The sequence below is a fragment of the Equus asinus genome, chromosome 13 (genome assembly GCF_041296235.1).
Source record: "Equus asinus isolate D_3611 breed Donkey chromosome 13, EquAss-T2T_v2, whole genome shotgun sequence".
In the NCBI taxonomy this organism is placed as follows: Eukaryota; Metazoa; Chordata; class Mammalia; order Perissodactyla; family Equidae; genus Equus; species Equus asinus.
In genome coordinates, this window is record NC_091802.1 from 3991213 (window position 1) to 4013513 (window position 22301).

General features: G+C 47.0%; 2 protein-coding genes across 7 annotated transcripts in view; one reads left to right on the forward strand and one right to left on the reverse strand.

Annotated features, from left to right (window-relative positions):
- SPECC1 (sperm antigen with calponin homology and coiled-coil domains 1) overlaps positions 1–13486 on the forward strand; it is a 281001-nt gene extending 267515 nt beyond the window's left edge. For all 6 annotated transcript variants that reach the window (XM_070481960.1, XM_014853171.3, XM_070481963.1 and 3 more), the window contains 2 exons: positions 5665–5724; positions 12948–13486. In XM_070481960.1, the coding sequence (XP_070338061.1) occupies positions 5665–5724; positions 12948–13037 (150 nt within the window). In that variant the 3' untranslated portion in view covers positions 13038–13486. The remainder of the gene's footprint in view (positions 1–5664; positions 5725–12947) is intronic.
- LOC139039960 (uncharacterized) lies at positions 879–22006 on the reverse strand. Its single transcript, XM_070481973.1, has 3 exons — positions 21316–22006; positions 9194–9327; positions 879–2922 (listed from the first exon to the last, which is right to left on the reverse strand). Exons 1-3 carry the CDS (start codon positions 21862–21864, stop codon positions 2658–2660), a joined length of 948 nt encoding a protein of 315 aa, XP_070338074.1. The 5' UTR covers positions 21865–22006; the 3' UTR covers positions 879–2657.
- Between the last annotated feature and the right edge of the window lie 295 nt (positions 22007–22301).

The following is a 22301-nucleotide window of genomic DNA, read 5'->3' on the forward strand; positions in this document are numbered from 1 at the left end:
AATTTTAATTACTTATAATTTAAATAGCCACATGTCATGAGGGGTACTGTGTTGAACAGGGCAGGTGTAGATGGTATTTAAAGCCGTGGGAGTTGGGCTCACCCAGTCCCTGGCTCCTACTGAGGCTCTAAGGAAGCCACAGTCAGTGTGTCCCCTCGCTGTCACTATTGCACTGACAGTTTTCTGAACAGTTGGGGGTTCCCACACTAGGCAATTCCTCAGCGCCAGCTGGGGTCCTATAATTTAACTCAGTTCTGACACTGTCTCCCTGGCGATAGCATTAGGTCCTATAGGTTTAGGGCTCAGTTCCATGAGACTGCCCCCACTTCAGATGCCAGTCCAATCCAGACTGTCACCTGTGCGTCTGACTGACCAGCTATAAATCAGAGGCTCCCACTACCCCTCTTCAGGTTTTGTGAATTTGTTAGAGTGGCTCACAGAACTCAGGAAAACAGTTTACTTACTAGATTACCAGTTTATTAGAAAGGATATTAAAGGGTACCAATGAACAGAAGATACATAGGGTGAGGTCCAGAAGGGTCCTGAGCACAGGAGCTTCTGTCCCCTTGGTGTTTAGGGTGCCCCACCCTCGTGGCACCTGAATGTGTTCACCAACCCAGAACTCTGAACCCCACCCTTTTGGGGTTTTGTGGAGGCTTCATTACGTGGGCACGATTGATTAAATCATTGAACACTGGTGATGGGTTCAACCTGCAGCCCCTCTCCCCTCCCCAGGGTTGAGGGAGTGAGACCTCGAATCATTGGAAGGTTCCCTGGCAGCCAGCCCCCATCCTTAGGTTTGCTAGGGGCTTTGGGAAAATCACCTTATTAACAGAAACTCAGGTGTGGTTGAAAGGAGTTTGTTATGAATAACAAAAAACATCTATTTCACCTTTATTGCTCTGAAGCCATTTCTGGAACCAAGGACAAAACCCAAATAGTATAACAAAAGATGCCCCTATGGTTCTTAAAGAGGAAATGACAAGGATTTTAGGAGCTCTGTGCCAGGAACAATGGATAAAGACCAGATATGTGCTTATTATAAATCACAAATCACAGAGGCACAAAGAGAAGCCCACGGGGCAACCTGAGGACTCCAGTGCTTGTTGTCTAGGTGGAGAAGGAGGACCCAGCAGAGGGGCAGACAGGTTGGGAGGGTGTGGCATCCGGGGTCCACGCCGCCTGTGCATCGTGCCTCTCACAGGCAGAGCCGCGTCCATGTCCTCCCTGTCCCCCGCTTCCCGCCCGCTTCAGTTCTCAGCCTGCCGCCTCCACGTGAGGTTACGAATATAGGCGAGTACATGGTGGGCACAGAGCAATTCAAAATAACAGGAGACCTGGCTGGAGCTGGTAAGGCTGTCAGCAGCACGGGCGAGGCGAGCCCTCAGGCCACGCTGTCAAACAGGGATCTTCCTGGGAGGGAGAACCGTTTGTCACAGTCATACGAGCACGCCTGGGCTCCTTGTCCTTGAATCAGTAGATCTGTTGGAAAATAACGAGCCTAAAAGTGTTAGCTTTCACCTTTTAACTGGTGGGCGTCACTTCCCAGTGGCTGAGACGCCGTTGTCGCGCTCCACTGCCCCTGCCGGCTGAGGCCCACACGCTGCGCACGGCTCGCTGCCCAGGGACAGGGACCGCCACAGAGAGAGAGTGCGGGAGGACAGCAGATGTCACTGCACCCCCGTCTCTTGTCCTGGTGCAGGGGCCCGTGTGTTCTGCCCGTAGGCTGGGCTCTCTTCTCCGTAATCTGCAGTGCTGCCGTTGGGAGCACGCAGGCCAGGTTGTGAGGGACCTCAGGTCTGGGAGGGGACAAACGAGTCAGCTCCAGAAGGCCGGGATGTTCCTTTTTAAGATCTCTGCGGCTGCACAGCCTCCCTGTCGGCTAGAGTTGGATGTGTGTCCCAGGGCCCAGGACTCTGCCAGTTACCAAGGAACGTCTGGCTTCCCGCTTCCTGAATGCCCCGTGTGGATGCACTGTGGGTGGAGTGATGGTTTTCGCCTGTGCCGTGTGTGACAAGCCTGCCCCGGGGGATGCTTACGTTCAGTTTGGTGAGAGAAACTGAAATGTATTAAAGTTACTGAGGAGGGTTTTCAAAATAATGTGTCAGCACAGGCAAATCAAACCAAAACGGTGTGAAGCCGACTGAGCACGTGTGAGACCTGGTTCAGCGCTCCTGCATGAGGAGAGGGAGGGAGCAGGGAAGCTTCCTGAAGGAGGCGTGTTTGGAGTTGGGTTTCAGAGAGAGCCGGCCAATTTGAAGAAAACGCACACGTCAAAGTCCGCAGGCTGAGGGAGGTCAGCCCTGGCCCAGAGCCTGGTTACGGCAGCGCTCGGCCTTCGGTGGATGGGGGTGTCTTTGATGTACGCATACATGAGAAGGGCACCGAGAGAGTCTGTAATGTTTATAGTTTGACATTGGTATTAAATAGGAATTTCTTCTAAATAGGAATGTCTTCTGAGACATTAAAGAGATACACAGGCACAGCGTGTGAGTCACAGGCAATGGCAGGTCTGAGCATTTTTTCAATAAAAAGTGTATTCACTTCCACTTAGGCTACACGAATTCAGGTGATAGAATGGAGTGTGTTTATTTCAGCGTCTGAAACAAAATATTGGTGTGAGAGGAGAAGTTCTGAGCTTGGGACCCTTTTTCCCATCAGTTTCGGGTGAGATCCCTGCTAGCCCGGCCAGCAGCAGAGTTCCGCCGGGCTGGGCCCTTCACTCTCCTGGAACTGGAAGGTCCCCTTGTCCCCAGCCAGGGCCGAGACCGCATCCGTTGCTGGCTTCTCACCCTGCACCACTGTGAGCACAGAGCTGCACCACAGGCCAGGCGAGGCCCTTCTGAGCCCTGCCTGGGCACACTCTCTGATCCCAGGAGTGGCGTCCGCCGGCAGCCGTCCTGCAGCGGCCGCAACAGTGTTCTGACGAAAGAGAATTAGAGGAGCGATGCTTGGTCACTGATTCCTGCTGCTGCCAAACCCAATAAAAGTTATTTTTGTGAACCAAAAACCACCTCTCTCTATATAATGTTCCATGTCCTACTGTACACTATTTCAGAATATTTTGAGAAAATTTTTCAACATAGACTCTTTGTTCAATATCTGTTTAGAAAACATTAGCTTTTTCATTAGAATCAGGCTAGGGGGTCTTGGGAGAATTCTGTATAAAACCTTAGGTTTAGAAATGCCTTTTCCTTAGACCTTACTAGGAATCAAAGGATACAAATTAAAACAATAAAATATTACTTTTAGCCTGCCACATTTGGCAGAGACTCTTGAAAAATCGTAATTATGCAGGTAAGGGTGCGAGAAAATGGACACTTACATACCATTCCTGGAATTGAAAATTGGTGTAGCGTTTTAGAGAGCAATTTGGCATTATATATCATAAGCAATACAAATATTTGTATCTTGACTTCTGGTATAATGGTAGCCTAAAAATTGGCTTAGAAACCCCATCTCCCCAAAACTAACCAAAAGGACTTTAAAGTAAGGACAACAAAGGCCTCATTAGCACCAAAAGAGGAGATTGCTGCCAATCATTTGGGCTAAGTAGAAGGAAGCCAGGAGCCAATTTACAGCTCCCCTCTCAACATAGTGTTAGAGAAATAAGTGTAAGGTTTCCAGCCCATCCCCATTAATTCCCTTAATTTGGAGGAAGAGGGCTGGCGGCTTAGGCAAGGTGACCACAGATCAACTGCTTCCCAGGGCCTCAACCACAGACTAGAAGAAAACGTGCGTAGCCATGTCTTAGGGTTTTTCCGTGACCTGGTACCCAGAGCAGAGAGTTTGCTTCTGTGTCAGGGCAGACCCCTTCGTCATCAGGCACCAGATGTGCAGGCAAGGACAGAAGGTGGGAGCCACGGGGAAATGGAAAACTGTGTAAAATCTAAATGCATAAAATAACCAAATTCTACTGAGGAACATAAAACATGAATATGGACAGAAACATTTGTCTCTCAATTATACTTACTTAACCAGTTTAATTAAATTTTAATATAATCTTTAATATACTAAATTAAAATTTAATATATACAATTTTAATATAATGACTTTCAAACAAATTATGGAGGTGGGGAGCCTTGGGCAAATGATTGTTAAGTTCATACACATGAAGACACATTAGAGAACAGCCAGAAGAAGTCTCAAAAAGAAGCTGCAAATTAGGGCTAAATAAGTGTGGAGCAGCACCTTTAAAATTCTACGGAAAGTTATTTTCAACCTAGAATTCTACATCCAGCCAAATTATTAACCAAGTGTGATGATAGAAAAGAGAAATTTTCATATATGAATGCATCTAGAAAATATATCTCTGCCACGTCCTCTCTTAAGAAGAAAACCTAAGAATGTACTAGAACAGAATTATTATCCAAAAATTGACGTGAGGTTCTGGAGGACTCTGGAGCTGAAGGTTTTCATAGAATAATGATATGTTTAAGAGCTCGAGGGTATGATAAAGGAAAAAGTGAGAAAGGAAGGAAATTATGTGCAAGGAAATTATGGCCCAAATATGGGGCAGTCTCTCTGTGTTAGAACAGAAAGTCAGTTTGCTAGGAGAATATTATGAATTATAAGTAATAGTGATGAGTAAGAAGCCAGAAGATGAAAAGAGGCATACAGATCTTCTCCCAATAAGAAAAATCCAAGACACGCAGAACTGTTGAGAGCATACAAACTTTTGAAGAAAGGCAAGGTCCAGATCTGGAGCACATTAAATTGTGGTATGATTTCAAGCACTTGTTTGAGTCACAAAGAGGAAAATCCTTTTAAAAAAATGTTTGGAGTGGCACAGCATCATGACTGGAGCTACAGAGAAGGAAGTGTAATCGCAGCACACTGCTGTGTGAATGCTGTGTGTTGTTTTCAGAATCATCCTAGTAAGAGAGTGCAGAAGACGCAAATGTGGTTATAAGGAAGAAATTGTTGTAAGTTTTCGCAGTTTAAAAGTAAAACTTGACAAAGAGTAGGATAGGCAAGGGGAACTTTTCTGTCATACAAAGTGGAGTCAGAAATTGCCATACACAATTGATGGAATAAGAAATGGAGGTTTAAGGGTGTTATTTAAAATCACAAACATAACTAATGAACTAAAATTGGCCGTATGTATAGTAAAGGGTGGAGAGAGGTATGTGATACCTAAGTCCTTATTTATCTTGGGAGGATGTTAGCAGGTAATGCCTCTGTTTGAGGAATCAAGAGAAACAGCATGTTACAGAGATAGGGAGGTAATCACCAGAATAATTAGAAAAATTAAAAATGGTTCTCCGAAGGACCAGGATTGGGGGAAGGAACAGTTTTTCATATGATTATATTTATCTATGTGCACATATTACTGTGATAATTTTTTAATATGGCACCATGGTTAAACAACCGTTGATACACACCAGAATGTGTATGGCATAAATCTTGACAAAGAAAATAACCAAACAAAAACTTATCTTTGATAGTCAGGAGATCAAATCAGTAATGTCATTTTTAGTGACAACTGTAACCTGTTAATCTTTTTTTCCCTTAAATTGAGACCACTGTTTGCATATTTGACTTAAAAATTTAGATGTTTTATAATGGAGATCATCTATATGGGAGTGTCAGTTGGTGTTCTTTCCTAGGAAAAGCTATGTATTTTTAGTTGATAATTCCAGTCTCTTTGTCTTTTTAACCTAGAAAAGGAATCTCTTGTTGGCATTTGAAGCAGCTGAAAGTGTAGGCATCAAACCCAGCCTGGTAAGTATCTTATTTTGTATCCTTGTGATACTTAATTCTCATTACGTGAGAAAGAACTTTATGCCATCTACTAAATAATTTCTTACAGAACATTGAAATCCATTTGCTGAAAATTTGTTACTCATGATCCTTAATATAAAATTATTCATTTGGTGTGACCACATATGACTTGGAGTTTTTTCAGTGAAGATTTCATTGTGGATAATTTTTCATTCTGGAAGCACAGTGGACTGAATTATCATTGAAGCCCTCCTGTTCAGGTCACCTCGCAATCTGAATAAAATGTAATTTAAAAAACATCAATACGTAGCTGAGCTCCGAAGAAAGAAGGGGAAATAACCAGATGACAGCAGTTAAAAGAGAAGTGAAAAACAGAGCCATGAGGCATGAGCTGAGGCAGGGGTGGGGCTGGAGTTGGTGGTAGAGGGCTCATAATATATGGGTACCTAATGAGTATAGGCTTTATTTAATGCCCACATGGGAACAAGAGACAAGGCCCTGAGCGCCCATAAAGAGAGCATTAGTTCTGAGACCCCTGCACAAAACCAAGGCTCACAAAATGTTGCTCTTCTTAGTGAAGGAGGAAATAAAAAACACCTGCTAGTTCAGGGAGGTGATAAGGAAGCTTGGTCTCCACCTCAGATTTTTTTGTGGCCAAAAAGAAATCTCCTGTAAGAAAAGAAAACTGGGCCAGATGATGTTTGGAGTTCAAATTTATAATATCTGTGCTGCAAGAAGCCACTGGTTGTTTATTATCTCAGGTGCAGGAGTCTCCTGGGCTGGTAGTGTAATGGCTGCTGAAGATGTGCTCACAATCCAAAATTACAAAACATTCAAGCAAATGATCTACTTGAGCTAGTCAGCAGACACAACAAACAAGAGGATCATCTACCAGAACCTGAGATAATAAAACAGTAAGAAAGAGACTACAGAAGACTACATTTAAACGTATTAAAGAGATAAAGGAAGGAATAAAAATCATAGAGAAGGAACATGGTACTATAAAAAGATTTGGAAAAAAATCAGATAAAACTTGTAGAAATAAAAATGTGGAATTAAAAACAGCTGAGTTGAAAAACTGATGAGATACAGCAGAAGAGAGAACTACTGAACTGGAAAACAGATTTTGGGAAATTAGAACATAAAACAGAGACATTAAAAAATGGGAAATATAATAGAGGGTTTTTAATAGTATGTATTCAACTTCAAGAAGTGGAAAACCCAACTAACAGTTGCTTAAACCATAAAGATGTTAATTTTTTTTGAACAGGTCTAGAAGTAGTTTCAAGATTGATTCATTGCTCACTGTTATAATCAAGGGCTCCAGAATGTCTCTTCTCTATACTCTACCGTCTTTAATCCACTGGCTCTTTATTCCCTTACTTGTTCCTCCATGTTTCAACACAGCTGCCAGGCTCCAGATATTCACTCCCATCTGCAGGGCAGGGAGGAGGCAGAAGGGATAGAGTAAGTGCCTCACATCTTCCCCCTTTGATAAGGACGTCAAAAGGCTTCCTAGAGCCCTTCCAGCTCATTGGCAGTACTCTGTTACATGGCCACCCCGGCTGCAAGGGAATTTGAGAAAGTGAGCATATAACATTTTTTATCCTCTTTAGCAGGAAGCCTGCAAGGGAGAGAGAGGTTGGGAATGACTGTTGGGTTAACCAAATGATAGTGTCGGTCACAGAGCTTCAGAGACATGGAAGATAAAATCAGATAATGTCTAAATCCCACGTACAATGGGAATTCCAGACAAAGAGGAAAGAAAGAATGGGAGAGAGACAAATATTTGAGGAAATGGTGCCTGAAATTTTTCCTGAATGATGAAAGACTACAGATTCTTAATGAATCTCGAACAGGATGAATAATAGAAAAATATCCCTCCACATACATCATAATGAAACTCCAGAAAAAGCAAAGACAAGACAGATAATCTACAAATAGTATCTATTAACCAATAATAAAAAACAATCTAGTAGAAAATTATCAAAGGCTAGAATAGGCAACTCACGAATGGCCAATAAACATTAGAAAAGGTGTTGAATCTCATTATCGATCAGGAAAATCTAAGTTGAAATAACAGTGAGACACACTTCCATAACCCACAGAGGACATAGGGAATGAAATGAAAAAGTGAAAGTACAGCTATCACAGGAATTTTAGTACTGTGAACAATGTTATGCCAATATGTTTGAAACAGAATGGACAGTTTTCTAAAAACATAAAAATATTTCTTCAAATATTAAATGTAAATATTTCTCCAAAACTCACTCAAGAAGAAGTAGAACTTTAACCATTAAAGGAGTTGAATTCATTGTTGAAAATGTAGTCAAACACACACAGAAGAATCCCAGTAAACCCACATTCTACCAGACCTTTAAGAAACAGATGTCTCTATCTAGAGAATTTAAAAAGGAGTGAGGGGACTTGCACATCTGGCTAAGATGGGTAACAGGAACCTTATTTATCTTCCCTTCTGGCACACTAAACGGCTAACAAGTAGCAACAGATAGTTTATGTAAGGAATCAAAGAGACAATGAGAGCTTGTTTGAAGATGATGTTATACACAGAAGACGTTTTTCTTTGTAGTGTTACAGTTAATATTTGCTTCTTTTTCAATTTAACCTTTTTTCCTGTTTTTCATCTAATGTACTACAGTGAAAGCTTGGAAGTGAATGAGATCATCTTGTTGAACTAATTATCAGAGCCAGCAATTTCCTTTGTCCAGATGTCTGTGAGGAGCTACTGACAAACGTAATAATCTCAAAAGCATTTAGGAATGTTTGAGAGCAATTTAACCAGTTTATGCTGTCAACAAAATACAAACTTCCTACATTATTAAATTTGTTTTTCAGTAACTTGATGTGGGTTGAAAAATAATACATTTAACTACACGACACTTTTAAAATACTCAGAATTGGCAGCAGTGATAATCCCAAGTTTTTGATCAAGTTCTATTGTTAGGAAAAAAATTCACTTATATGTGTATATTCAAGTAAATACAGGTTTTTGGGTGTGGCATATTAGCAAGGATGAGATTTTAATAAGTGAAAGCTCTACAGCATTCCTACAATTGTGGAAAGCGTTCCTTCTCAGCCAGCGTCACACAGAGGTTTAGCCACCATGTCACAGGGGCGAGCAACTCCTCACAGCAGGAATAGGTGAGAGAGGGCATGGGGCCTCATCACCATTTCCATAAAAACATCCAGAAAGTGTGTCCTCTGAGGGGTGATGTGTTTGTATCCTCGTGAGGGGCCGGTCCCACACGGGGTCATGTCCTCTGTGAGGGTGTTGCTTCCTCAGTAAGCCAGTGTGTCCACCCGCACAGTCGCTATACACACAGATTAAGTTCTTCAGGTCACCTACGGAGGGAGGTCATTGCCACACAGGATTTTACGAGGATGTCAGAATGGTTCCTTAGCCATAACTGAGCCTGCTCTGTGGATAAACTTTATAAAGGATACTTACGGAGTTAATTCAAACTTAATCACATGAAAAACGTGTTTTTCATGTTTACTGCGTGCCAAGCACATCTGTTGAGTCATTGGGCCCCTCAGAAGTCCTCCGAGATCAAGCTCCATGCAGGTGGGACACTGAGGCACCTGCAGTTCCACACAAAATCACACAGCTAGTGAGAAGTAGACAAGAGTCAAGACCAGCAGGCTGGCTCCAGAGCCTACACCTTACCCAGCCCGTGACCCCGCACCAGGACAGCTGTGCCCACCTTCTGGGCTCTTAAAGCACGATTTACTCATAGTGCTGTGCAGTATGTGTGCTGTGCTGTGATTTATCTGATTTATAGAGCTTATTTACCCCCCACCCTGAGCTCCCGAGGGTGAGAAGCCCTACCCTTTCCAATTATTCTTATTCTGGCAAAATACACATAACATGATCTCAGTTCTGTCCCTTGACCAGTATTACACTGTCTTGATTAATTTTGCTTTACAAATCATGAAATCAAGTCTTCCAACTTTATTCTTCTCTTTAGAATTGTTTTGGTTGTTCTAGTACCTTTGCCTTTATAAATTTCAGAATCAGTTTGTCAATATCTACCAAAAACTTGCCGGAATTTTGGTTGTGATTGTCTTGTATTCTATAGATCAGATTGGGAAGAATTGACATTTTAGCAATACGCAGTCTTCTAATCCATGAACAGGGAGTATCTCTCCATTTAATTAGAGCTTCTTGATTTCTTTTATCAGTGTTTCATAGTTTTTTGTCTATAGTGTTTTGCAGTTTTCTGCATATAGATCCTCTTTTTTTCCTTGGCATCATTTAAAAGCGTTATTTTTGTTTTTATTTTTTCAAATTCCGCTTGCTCACTGCTGGTATATAGGAAAGCTATTGACTTGTATCCTGAGACCTTGCTAAACTTGCATGTTAGTTCAGGAAATTTTTTGGTAGACTCTTTGGGGTTTTCTACATAGACAATTATATCATCTGTAAATAAAGATAGTTTTAGTTCTGGCTTTCCAATCTGTATGCCGTTTCTTTCTTTTTCTTGCCTTATTGCACTAGCTAGAACTTTCAGTACAGTGTTGAATAGGAGAGGTGAGAGAAAACATCCTTGCCTTATTCTTTTTTCCTGATCTTAGGGGGAAAGTGTTCGCTCTGTCACCCTTAAGTATGATGTCAGCTTTTGGGTTTTGTATTTTTTTTTCCCCACCTGAGGATGATTGGCCCTAAGCTAACATCTGCCGCCAATCCTCTTCTTTTTTGCTGAGGAAGGCTGGCCCTGAGCTAATACCCATTCCCATCTTCCTCTACTTTATATGCGTAACTCCTGCCACAGCATGGTTTGTCATGTGGCACCATGTCCGCACCCGGGATCCGAACCAGCGAACTCTGGGCTGCCAAAGTGGAACATGTGCACTTAACTGCTGCACCACCAAGCTGGCCCCTGTATGTTTTCTTTATTAGGTAAAAGAAATTCCATTCTGGGGCCGGCCCCTTGGCCGAGTGGTTAAGTTCACATGCTCCGCTGCGGTGGCCCTGGGTTCCCTGGTTCAGATCCTGGGCACAGACATGGCACCGCTCATCAGGCCACATTGAGGCGGCGTCCCACGTGCCACAACTAGAAGGACCTGCAACTAAGATATACAACTGTGTACGGGGGGGATTTGGGGAGATAAAGCAAAAAAAAAAAAAAGATTGGCCACAGTTGTTAGCTCCGGTGCCAATCTTTAAAAAAAAAAAAAAATTTCCATTCTATTTCTAGTTTTTTGAGAGTTTTTATCATGAATAGTGGTTGAATTTTTTGTACTACTTTTTCTGCATCTGTTGATATGATCATACAGTTTTTCTTATTTAGTCTGTTAATCTGAATAACATTGATTTGTGGATGTTGAACTAGCCTTGCATTCCTGAGATGAACCCCACTTGATCATGATTCCATTTGCTAATATTTGTTAAGGGTTTTTGTGTCTGTGTTCATGTGAGAAATTGGTAGTTTTCCTTAATACCTTTGTCTGGTTTTGGTATTAGGGTAATGCTGGCTTCATAGAATGAGTGAGGAAGTGTTCCCTCCTCTTCTATTTTCTGGAGGAGATTGTGTAAAATTGGGATTATTTCTTCCTTAAATATTTGGTAGCATTAACCAGTGAACCCATCTGGGCCTGGTGTTTTCTTTTTCGGATGGTTTTTAGCTAAAAATTCAAGTAAATGTCATGCATTATCAGATTTTTATGCAGCATACTCTTTCCTGATATGTGCTGAATTAGTTCTTCAAATGTGTTCAACTATCTTGACAATGTACCAAAATATTTTTTAATTTAATTATTATTAGGTTCAGGCATGTAAGATAGTCTGAGTAAAACTGAATATTGATCAGACTTGGGAATCCTCTTGGAGATGGAAGACACATCCTTCCTATGATACAGGGGAAAGTTTGCCATCTCTCTTGCATCTGTAGGCATTCCTTCCTTTCTTAGAGCTCATCTGTCTCCTAAACAGCATACTCAATTCTGGATCACTTCTGTATCGTCATAGTAACTACCCTCCTATTGTAAGAATTTTAGCTTTTCATGCATGAGTCTGTGTGCACAGTCCTGACCACAGTATTTGGGCTAGAAGGAGAGTTTTTATTGTTATAGTCTGTGAAAACTTTGTTTTTCTCTTTAAATTGTTCTAGGCATATCTGTGTGGAGTGTTCTACTTGCTCCTTTTCCACGACCAGTGATATGCGGATAGTTTTATGGCATAACCAGGGAGCAGAACTGATAAAATATGTTCAGATGTTGAAACAGAAGATGAGTGGCTAGTTACAGGCCCAGCCAGTTGTGTCACCGCCCAGGAACAGATGTACTAAATTCAGCCTTATTTTTCCATGTATCTCTGCTTCTGGCTTTACTTCAGGGTCCTTTCCTCTTCAGGGTCCTTTTCCACAGCAGAACGGGTCTCCGTTCTCTTGTGACCACAAAAGACTCCAAATTCAGCCCCAAAGTGAATTATTAAATATGTTCAGTGGCGCAAATTCCAGGAAAGCTTGACTAGGGGCTCAGCAGAGGACCTTGCCCTCCTGTCTAGCACTTTCTGGCCTCTACCTTCTGCTTGCTTGTTGCCTACTAAATTAAGGGAGAGAACATTAAATGGTAACAGTTAATTCTGATAAAACAGTGGTTGCATTTTTAAGGCACTAATTCAACAGAAGGAAACAATACTGCACAAAGATGCTTATTGCAAAGTCTGTAACGTGAAGAAGTGAACGCAGACTGCATCAAGTGCTAGGAGATGACATGTCGACGATGGGCAGTGCGCATCCCCTAAAATGGCAGCCGACGCAGTGCTGCCACATTGGAAATTGTGTATAAAAGGCGTTAAGTAAAAAGCACAGAGCACACGATAGAATGACTACTGTGATGGAAGCCAGGGTACAAGCGTATCTTTGAATGTAACTTAGAAAAGTGGAAATTGTTTTACAATAATGGAATTATGAGTGACTTTCCTCTTTTCAAAACTTTTTCATGCTGTCACGTTAATAAAAGATGAGAGGGGTGGGAGGTCATGACTAATGTTTTTTAAAAAGGATGATATCTCCTGAATAAAAGGAAAGAAAAAGCTTTTCTTTTAACTAGTCACATTTAACACCATGTTGGTGTTGCCTCTACCCTCTGTGCATGTAGGTGGAGGGTCTCTAGGCAGCTCAAGCCCTGACCTGGATATGAGCCCCTTTGTGGGAAGGGGGTCTGTGATGTCCCCTGTGACCTCTGCCCTTCTCCTGCAGGAGCTCAGTGAGATGCTGTACACAGACCGGCCCGACTGGCAGAGCGTGATGCAGTACGTGGCCCAAATCTACAAGTACTTTGAGACGTAAACCCAGAGGGCCCAAGAGCAGCCGCTACCACCTGCAGTTTGTCCTGGAAGCACCTGGTCACTTTCCACAGGCCCTGCTCCATCTGCCACCCGACTGTCTGGATTTCAGAGGAAGGCTCAACCCAGGGGGACCAACACAAAGAAGAAGCAGAGCTGGCTTGCGCCGTGCACCCGCCGTGCATCCAGAGGCACTGGGAGTGTACGTCGAGGAAGCTTCGCTCTGCCACGGCCTTCCTCCTTCCAGACCCAAGTCCACTCCCGGCTCATTCCCACGACCCCAGGACGACATCTCCAGTCACACTGCGTGTCTACACACGTGAGCTGCACTGAGTTCATGACAAATGGCACTTCCAAATCTGTCATCTTTTTACTAAAAATCCTGACTTTTTCCTTTATAAAAACCTTGCCCTTGCCACTCCCCACCCCCTCAAAAAAAAAAAAACAACAAAATGCAAAAAGTCAAAGAAACGTTAGCTCTCAAGCAGCCTGGAAACAAGCAGCCCTGTGTCTGTGGGAAGTATACTCCTGTTCTGGGTAACACTTTTAACACCTAGAACTTGATTACATTTTTTAGATCTCACCGTCACTTACTTATTTGATTCCTTGGATGGAAGAAAAAACATTTGAGAATGCAGAGGAGCCCCTGGGTGGCGTGCCGCAGTGTCCCGTGGGGAGTCCTACAGCTGGAAGCGGTGCTGCCCCATGGCTGTGTGCTTGGCCGCGGTCACACGCAGACCTCCCTCTCGGCCGACCGCCTCTGTGCTGATGCGCCTGCTCTGTTCGTCCCCCATTTATCCACACTCTCGTTCACACCCACACACATTTGTCCCATGTGCAGAACTTAACAGAAAGTCACTCGTGTGAAATTGCGTGTGCCTGCCGGGGCCTTCGTGCATTTGCACAAACAGGCTGAAGATGTGTATTTCTTGGGCTATTGGACAGACAGCAAATTTAAACATTTCAACCCAAGACTTAGTTTTCGGTACTTGGGCAGGCCTTTTACGTCTGTGTGGGAAAGGAAGTCCTTAGGGGGAGGCAGCGATGGCTCCGTTTATAATTGAACAAAAGAAAATGCAGTTTCGGCTGACCTGCCAGCACCCTGAGTGGCGGCAGAGCTCTCGGAGCGGCCATGGTCACCTCGGAAGCGCTCGGCACAGGAACCACCTGGTGGCTCTTTGATATTCTTCTTGGGAAAACAGGTGCCCGTTGCGTAGCAGATGAGGGTGTGGTTCACACTGGCGGTTGAGGTGGCTTCGTCAGTGCCCGTCGCTCTGTGGGACTGCTCACCACGAGTCACGATACTGCCGTCATTACTTAAAGCCAGTCTGCATGGCTGCTCGAGCCTTGTTCACAGTGGACGCCTGGAGGCTGCGGTCCCTGTGCTGGGACGGCAGCTCGGCCCCCCTCAGGCCGCCTCTGCGGGCGTGGCGGAGGGACCTGCCCTCGTGCCCAGGCCGCGCGCTGCCCTGCTGTGGTTCTCCTCTGTGCTCTAGATCCGAACCTTCCGGGGAGCTTGTTGAAAACACACACTCCTGCCTGGCCTGTCAGTTGAATCAGAACCTCTGGAAGGGGACCAAGGATGTGTTCTCTGTGTTTGCCAAGTTCCCTGAGAGCCCCTGAGAGGAAAGTGCCCCGTGCATCTCGGCCCCACGCGGGGCAGTGAGCACAGGTCGCTCCAGAGCAGGGTTTGGTGCTGAAACCGCGGAACTGGCCCCTCTGTTTTCAGAGGGAAGTTGGAGGCGCAGTCTGAACACACGTAACTGACTCCTTCCTGTGAACACACCCACAGGGAGGTTCCTCCTTGTGTTGCTTCATGCATCCGTCTTGTTGACGTAACTGGTACATTTTCATCATCCCCATGCTTCGCTGCTCACCAGCACAGTGGGGAAGAGTCATATCCCCGTAGTTGGGCCGAGCTGTGGATTGTTGTTTAATCTGGGGGTCCTACAGGGCTTCGTGGGGAGATGCAGTGGAGGTCCTGGGATCCCCGGAGAGGTGTCTGGTGTTCCAGGTGCCTCTTCTGTGATTACCGCAAATGCTTGAGAATGAGCCCCAGCAGAGCTCTCTATGCAGGGGTGGTGTTGCTGTTGCCCCTCCCTCCACGCTGGAGCCTGCTCCCTTTAGGTTAAAAAAAGGAAAGAAATGGCATGTGAAAGAAAGGCCACGTGCAATTTACTTTTATAAGTCACAGAAGTTCCTTGACCACCATCATCTTGGCCAGTGGGCGTGATTACAGCAGAGGAAGTGTGTCCTGCTCACGGAAACACAGGTGGCGTTTGGGGGCAGGTGTGACGCTGCGGGACCTTGGTTTAGGGGCTGAAGGCAGACGGGCTTCGGGGTCAGGCCTTCCAGCACTGCAGGCCGGGGCTGGGCCACAGACTGGAGTTTTTAGACCCATTTTTAATTGGAAAGCTCAGAGCACAAGGCAAATGTGGGAAATTGATAAATTGAGAAGACAGGATGGTGCCAGCCATTGTGTCATCCCCAGTTTCCTGTCCTGAGGCTGCAGTATCCATATTTCTTCCCATCTTTCTTCAGCCAATACCTAGTCCTTTAAAATTATTTGGTGGTTCTGCAGATCCTTTTTTTTAAAAATGTATTAATTTTTATGTAAAAGACATGCAAAATGCAAGGCCCAGCAGAGTGGAGGAGTCTTTAAAGAGAAGACCGTGGCTCTCTGCACTATGAGTTGTTTCATGGACTTGAATTCTAGCTGACGGCTGACAGTGCTGGGGCCGGGCCCCCTGGCGTGAGCACTGTGAGGAAGCGGGCGAATTTGCACTTCCTCAGAAGCCAAGTTAGTCTTTGGTTTTTGTTCTTCTTTCAGTTGTTATGTTATAGGTTCTGTTGAGACCATCCAGAGTGTCCCAAAGTGATGAACCGTGTGGTGACACGCAGGCAGCTAGGACGAGTGTCTGCAGTGTTCTCTTCCTCTCAGAAACACTGGCCGGGCCCTCCCAGTCTCCCCCTCCCGCCTCCCCAGGGAGGGCAGGCCGGGCACCACCCCCTGTGCCAGTCCAGCAGCAGCTCTTCCTTCCAAAGTTTGAGTGCCATTTTGCGATGAACTACCCCTGATATGCAGGAAAGGACGTAGCCTAGCAACCTTTTTAAAAAGTCTTTTTAATGTCTCCTTTGCCCAAGTTCACTGGGTCTTTCACTTCTCTGACCCAGGTTGGAGTTTGGCTAAATCTGTAACATCTGAGTAGCTCACTGTGTAACTACATTAGTTGAAAGCAGTTGATACATCTGTGGCCTCGTATCTACAGAGAGCACCCCAGATTGTCCCAGTGTTGTCAGGACATGACGTGCCAACAAAGATGTATTTAACTATTAACATGAACGTGTACTGTGTATATGCCTCTGTAATATTTCTAATAAATATATTTTGTTTCTGTCTGATTTACCTGTTTTTCCCCATGCCATTTATTGTTAATATTTTCTCAAAATGTCAAACTTGCATTCAGTCTGTTTTCAAACCAGCATCTTCATGTCTCTCTTCCTTGTTGGGCTGTTGTCCCCACTGCAGCTGCTTTGCTGGCATTACCGGAAGTTACCGGAAAGGACTGGGGTCCTCATGGCTCCTCTACCTCCTTCCCTTCGCACACCTCTTGCTGTGAAGACAGTCTCCTGTGAAAATCCCCCTTCAGGGCCGCGCAGGCTGCTGCAGAGCTGTGCAGATGTGCGCACGACAGGCACCCGCACCACAGGCTGGCCCACGCCGTGTGTCGGCTGTGCTCACCGAGGTCCTGGAAACCGCACGCTCGGGGGTGCTAAGTGGGAGGGGATGGATTATGCCAAGATCAAGGAGGCTGAGCAAATGCTCTGACACCGCTATGCTGTGTGTGCCAATTCATCAGCTGAGGTGTGGTTCTTTAGACATCACTCCAAAGCCGCCATTCACTGGTGTCCTAGGCCACCAGCCCTGCCTACAGGAGTGGAAAGGAGGCTGCCCATCCTAGAGTCTTCACTTTGCCCCGCTCCTTCCTGGGAGGCTCCACTGTCACTGGCCTTTTTCTCCTGAAGGATTCTCCATTTTCTCAGAATAGCACAGTCTCTGATCAGGGCTTAACATGCCCCGAGCCAGGACGGCGGCCACTGCTCACTTTCCTCTGTGGCTGTCAGGTGACGGGAGAGGCTGTACCCAGGAGATGCCAGGTTCAACATCTGATCACCCACAGCCATCTCCAGCTATTCAGCCTGCACACACACACACACACACATGCACACGGGCACTTGATGGATGGCCAGTGTCTCATCACTTGCAAATAGATCCCTTCCATAGTTTGGGGCCCATCAGGAAGGTTCCTGTTCTGTGTGCCTGAACCCCTCTATGAATGAAGCACATCCCTGGACATTGGTGCCCTAGGTATTGTCATAGCCAGTAAGTACTGAATCAGGATCAGGCAGGAGTCTCCCGATGGTGCCTGACACACAGTGAATGTTCGCCGTGGTGTCTGTTGTCATGCCATCTGTGATCAGTGGCTCCCTGCTGCCACGGAGGACTGGGAACTCCAGGCCTGCTGACTAGTCAGGGAGAGGCACCTGACCCAAGGGGAGCTAACCATTGGCTGGTTAGTGACCTGTGAAATGATTCGGTAGGAAAAACAGTGCCCGAAAAGGCAGGGTGGGGAGGCCCGGTGGTAGGTCAATCTGATTCTTTAGCTTGGTAATTATAACCAGGAAATACAGAAAGATTTTACTGATCGTTAATGGGAGGACACAAAAGATGACTGAGGTGGGTAGAATAATGTCCCAAAGATGTCCACACCCCCATCCCTGGAACCTGTGTGTATGTGCTTTACATGGCCGAAGGGGCTGTACGGATGGGACTAAGGGTTGTGGGCCTTGAGATGAAGAGAAGAGCCTGACTACCCAGATAGGCCCAAACTAATCACATAGCTCCCTAAATCAGAGAGCTCTCCCAGCTGCAGAGAATCAGAGGGAGGTGTGACTGAGAAGGATGGTCAGAGATGCAGCGTTACCAGCTTTGAGGATGGAGGAGGGGGCCACAAGCCAAGGAGTGTGGGTGACCTTAAGAAGCTGAAAAGGGCAAGGCAACGGATTCTCCCCAGAGCCTCCAGAAGGTGAGTGTCGGCCTTCTGACCTCCTGAGCTGTAGGATGATAAATTTATGGTCGTTTGCTCCAGTGGCCATAGAAGACTAACACGACACTAGCAAAGGCATGTCAGGAGTGCAGCACTAGTGGGGACCCTTGACCCCAGCCTTACGAGGACACACAAAATAGTGCTTCCTGGGACCCCGACATATCTGAACTTTGAGGACTGCCTCTTTTTAAGGAGTTAGGATCTGAAGTCAGCATGGAAGCTGGAAATCTCTTTGCCAAAGTTATCCTTGCAAACCCCTTAAGAAGATACCATCTTAAACACCTACAAATTCTCTCTCAAACGAACCCAACACGGTTGAGTTTCCCTCCAGTGATGGCTGAGCTTCAGCTGAAGTAGTTGGCTTGTGGTTAGGGGCCACACTGTACCCAAACAACAAACAAACATAGCTTTAAACACTGAAATCGTGCTCTGTTGTGAGACACACACACATTGAGGGACCCACAGGAAGCAAGATGGTTGAAGGGAGCCAGACACGTCCCACACCTCAGGCTTGTTCTAGGGCACGTGGTCATCAACTGGCATGGCAGGTGGCAGCATTCACTTTTTCTTTTTAATCACTTTTCCCCCAAACCTAGGAGGTCACCTTTGTAGGAGTTAAATGTGAGTTCAAAACGCCTCGCCAGGACTGAGTATGGCTCTTCCTCTGCCACGAGCATCCCGATGCCTGTGACGGACGACCTGCCTGGGTCTGTTCCCAGCAACTGGAAGGGCCCCAGGAGGTCCTCCCGGCCTGAGAAGGTGCGAGACTTTGCCTCGGTCCTGCCCTCGACTTTGTCCTGTCGGGGCGAGGTTTCTTCTCCAGCCAGATGTGTCTTCTAAGACATGAGTTTTCAAAAGGTGGCCAAGCCGTCTGAGATCACGTGCATTTTCAGTAAAGGAAAGTTGCAGCTAACTTCCCCCCATTCCATTTTCTATTCTGCTTCATTTTTCTGATAGGAGGGTAATGATATGGTTTAAGGAGTGCTAGAAATAGTGACCCAGATGGACAAGTGGGAGGGGTGCCGGCTCTTTGGCCAACCCTGCAAGATGTCCAGGCCCAATCTATTTATAGCTCATTTTTTATAATCTAGAAAAATCTCACTGAGTTTTTGGTAGGGCAGGTGAGTTAAATTAGATTGCATTCATATAAAGAGTTGGGAGGCTGAGATTCTGCTTGGAAATGTATCATTTTATTCATGATAATAGAAGTAATGTTAACAAACAAAGAAGGAAAAATGACGAAGATCTTCGGACCATCAGATTTCGAGGTTCTCCCCGAGGGTCTTTCCCATTTGCAGTTCTGGGATTTTTATCCTCAAGCTGGAAAATCCTGGAAATGACTGTTCACGAGACCGACCATAGCACTGGAACCAGGCTGGATGCTGAGGCGTCTGGTCCTCAGAGCTCAATGAGGAACTCCATGTGGGAGCAGGAGTTCGTGGTAGCTGGATGTTTCCACCAATTAATCAAAAATGATTTATCCAGCAATGATTATGCAGAAGGTTGAGGCATCGTAAGCAAATAAATATGTGGCTCTGTCTTCAGGGAGCTGAGTGACAGGCGACATAGGAACAGCAGAAGCATCCAGTGCACTTAGTTAAGGGGGAGCTGGCTGTGCACCAGTGGGGCCCAGGGTGGACCGAGGGTGGGGTGTCATGTGGTACTGAATACAGCCACGCCCCGGAAAAAGAAGCCAAGCCTCCTGCAGACTAGGGCTGTCTCCCTCCAAAGGCGGTGGCGACGGGTGTGCCCTGTGCTGGCGCGTTCCAGGGGATGGGAACCAGGCTTCTCCTACTCAAGCGCAGTTGTGAGTGATAGAGCCTTGTGCTGTTGTAGCTGGAAACCCGGTGCCAGGGAGCGGCTGAGCAGGTCCCTGATTCTTAGGGCTGGGGACGCCACTGAATGAGGTAGATACTAGGCTATTTTACAGATGCGGATTCTGAGGCACAGAAAGGTAAAATAAATTTGTCCAAAATAACTCAGTTTGGAAAGGGCAAAGCAAGGATTTAATGAACCCAAGCAGTCTGGCACCAAAGCCATGACACTCCACCATGGGCCACCTGTCATGGAAAAGGAAGAGCTACTGGAGAGCATTGCTTCTCTTCGGGGTAACGTTACTTAATGCACTTGCTGTGATTTTGTGTTTGAAATACAACCAAATACATGTCTGGTGAAGGTTAGAAGTGAGTTCCTGCACTGAGACGTCAGATGCATCTTAGCCAAAAGGGAGTTTGTGCGTATATTTCTTTTTCTAAAGGCAGACTAAATAAGCAAGGGTCAGACACTTAAGTTCAGAACATCTGTACTCAAAGACAGGTCAAAAGCCTTTCCCAGAACCCGCCTCGAACCCCCTCAGTTTCCATCCCATTGGCCAAAGCGGTGTCACGTGCCCCCGCCCAACCAATCACCGGCAAAGGGAATGACGCGATCTGTGACATGTTCTAGGATGGGGGAGGGGCCCACCGTCCTTGACACGGGGCACCCCACACCTGAACAAAACGAGTTGTTAGCCTGGAATATTGGGGCCACTGAGTGGGTGACCAGAGGTGTCTGCCACAGTGTGCCAAAGTCACTGCCCGTATTTTCCCCGAGAAGAAGGCTTTCTCTCTGGGGACTGTGACACCTGTCAACATCTTCAGATCCCCAAGGGACGTGTCAGCCGGCCTGGGAGGAGGGAAGTGCACAGGAACAGGAGCAGCGGCCGGGTCCGGGGCTCCCCTGCCTGCGCGGGCTGACCCTGCACGGGGAAAGTCCCCTCTTTCCCCACGACCGCCCAGGAGGTGGGGGCCACTTTCAGAGGGGCCAGGCGACCTGCTGCCCGCAGACCGCACCTGGCCGGGTTGCAGCGTTGCCGCCCGCTCTGCCCGAGGCCTGTGGGCGCGCTCGGGCCCTGCGCCCCCCGGGCGGGCTGCTCACAGAGGCGGGAGGGGCACACCCGGGTAGTGGGGCTCGGGTGCCGGGGCTTTGGGAAATGGCCCCCCGACCGGGCATGCCTGGGCTGAGTGACAGCCGGAGGGGCCGGGGGCAGTCTGCTCGGGGCCGGTGCCGACGGGGCGGGCCCGCTGGGGATGCCTCCGCTCCTCCCCGCAGGGCTGTGGGCCCCGGCTGCTGTCCCGCCCCTGTCCTCCCCAAGCGCCGCCCCGCATCCTTTCTCTCCAGGTCTCCGGCACTCACCGCTCGTCCTCGCGGATGTGAAAGGAGCGCTGCCACCGCCCCTGCCGGCCCCCAGCGCACAGGCCGAGTCGGTCCCCAGCCCTGACACAGCTCTGCCTCCGGCCGGCAGCCCGCACGCTGGCGAGGCGCTCCCCGCGCCCGGCCTCCCCCTCCTCGGGTCCCCCTGCTCAGCCTCTGTGGGCCGCCACATGCGGCCACACGGGCCCTGAACTCTGGGCTCCCACCTCCTCGCAATGCCCATTCTGTCCGTCCTCCAAGAGGGCTGCAAGGCAGGGCATCTGGGGGCCAGGCTTTCGGAAGAATTTCTCCTGCCCTGATGAGGGTGGGAGGATCACCGATAATACAGGACGCCCTGGTAGGTTCGAATTTCAGATCAACAGAGGATAGCTTTTTAGCATAAGTACATCTGCTGCAATATTTAAGACATATGTTTTTTAAGTATTTGTTGTTTGTCTGAAATTCAAATTTCGCTGGGTGTCTTCCATTTTTATTTGCTCCAACAGGCGGGCTTCTGCCCAGGTGGGCATGGGCAGCCTGAGCCCCAGCCATGCTAGGCTCTTGGGAGGCAGGGCCCCCACTGCCTGCAGGGCTCCACTGAAGTGAATCTTAAACCCTGAGTGAGCCAGACCAGACGGGCCCAGTCCACTGCTGGCGGCCGGGTGGTGTCCCTGTCGGTCTTCAGGGGGAGATGATTTTCTTCTCTGTTCCCTGGGCGGCTAACGCAGGGCTGAGCTAGAGCAGCTGGGAACACATGCATTTCATTGCAGCCTGGCTTTCCCACGGCCTCCTCCTCCTCCTGAGGAGGACTTCCCCATCACCCAACCACAGTGGGGCCCTGGAGGTGTCCTGTTTTAAATGCCCAGCGGCCAGATCCAGGCCACATTCAGGGCCAGTTTGGGTTGTTTGACCTGAATTGTCCAGCCAAAGCCTAAAAAGGTGCACCTTCCAATCCCACCGCAGTCCATCGAGTCATCCGTGCCTCCACC

Excerpts from the sequence above, each read along its gene's own strand:
- LOC139039960 (XM_070481973.1), bottom strand. The coding sequence starts at position 21,864 with ATGGCTGGGGCTCAGGCTGCCCATGCCCACCTGGGCAGAAGCCCGCCT. Across the intron at positions 9,328-21,315 it reads CACATCCGCGAGGACGAGCG|GTGCCTCAGTGTCCCACCTG; the intron begins GTGAGTGCCGGA and ends GTGGAACTGCAG. Across the intron at positions 2,923-9,193 it reads ATTAAGTTTGAATTAACTCC|AACACTGTTGCGGCCGCTGC; the intron begins GTAAGTATCCTT and ends CTCTTTCGTCAG.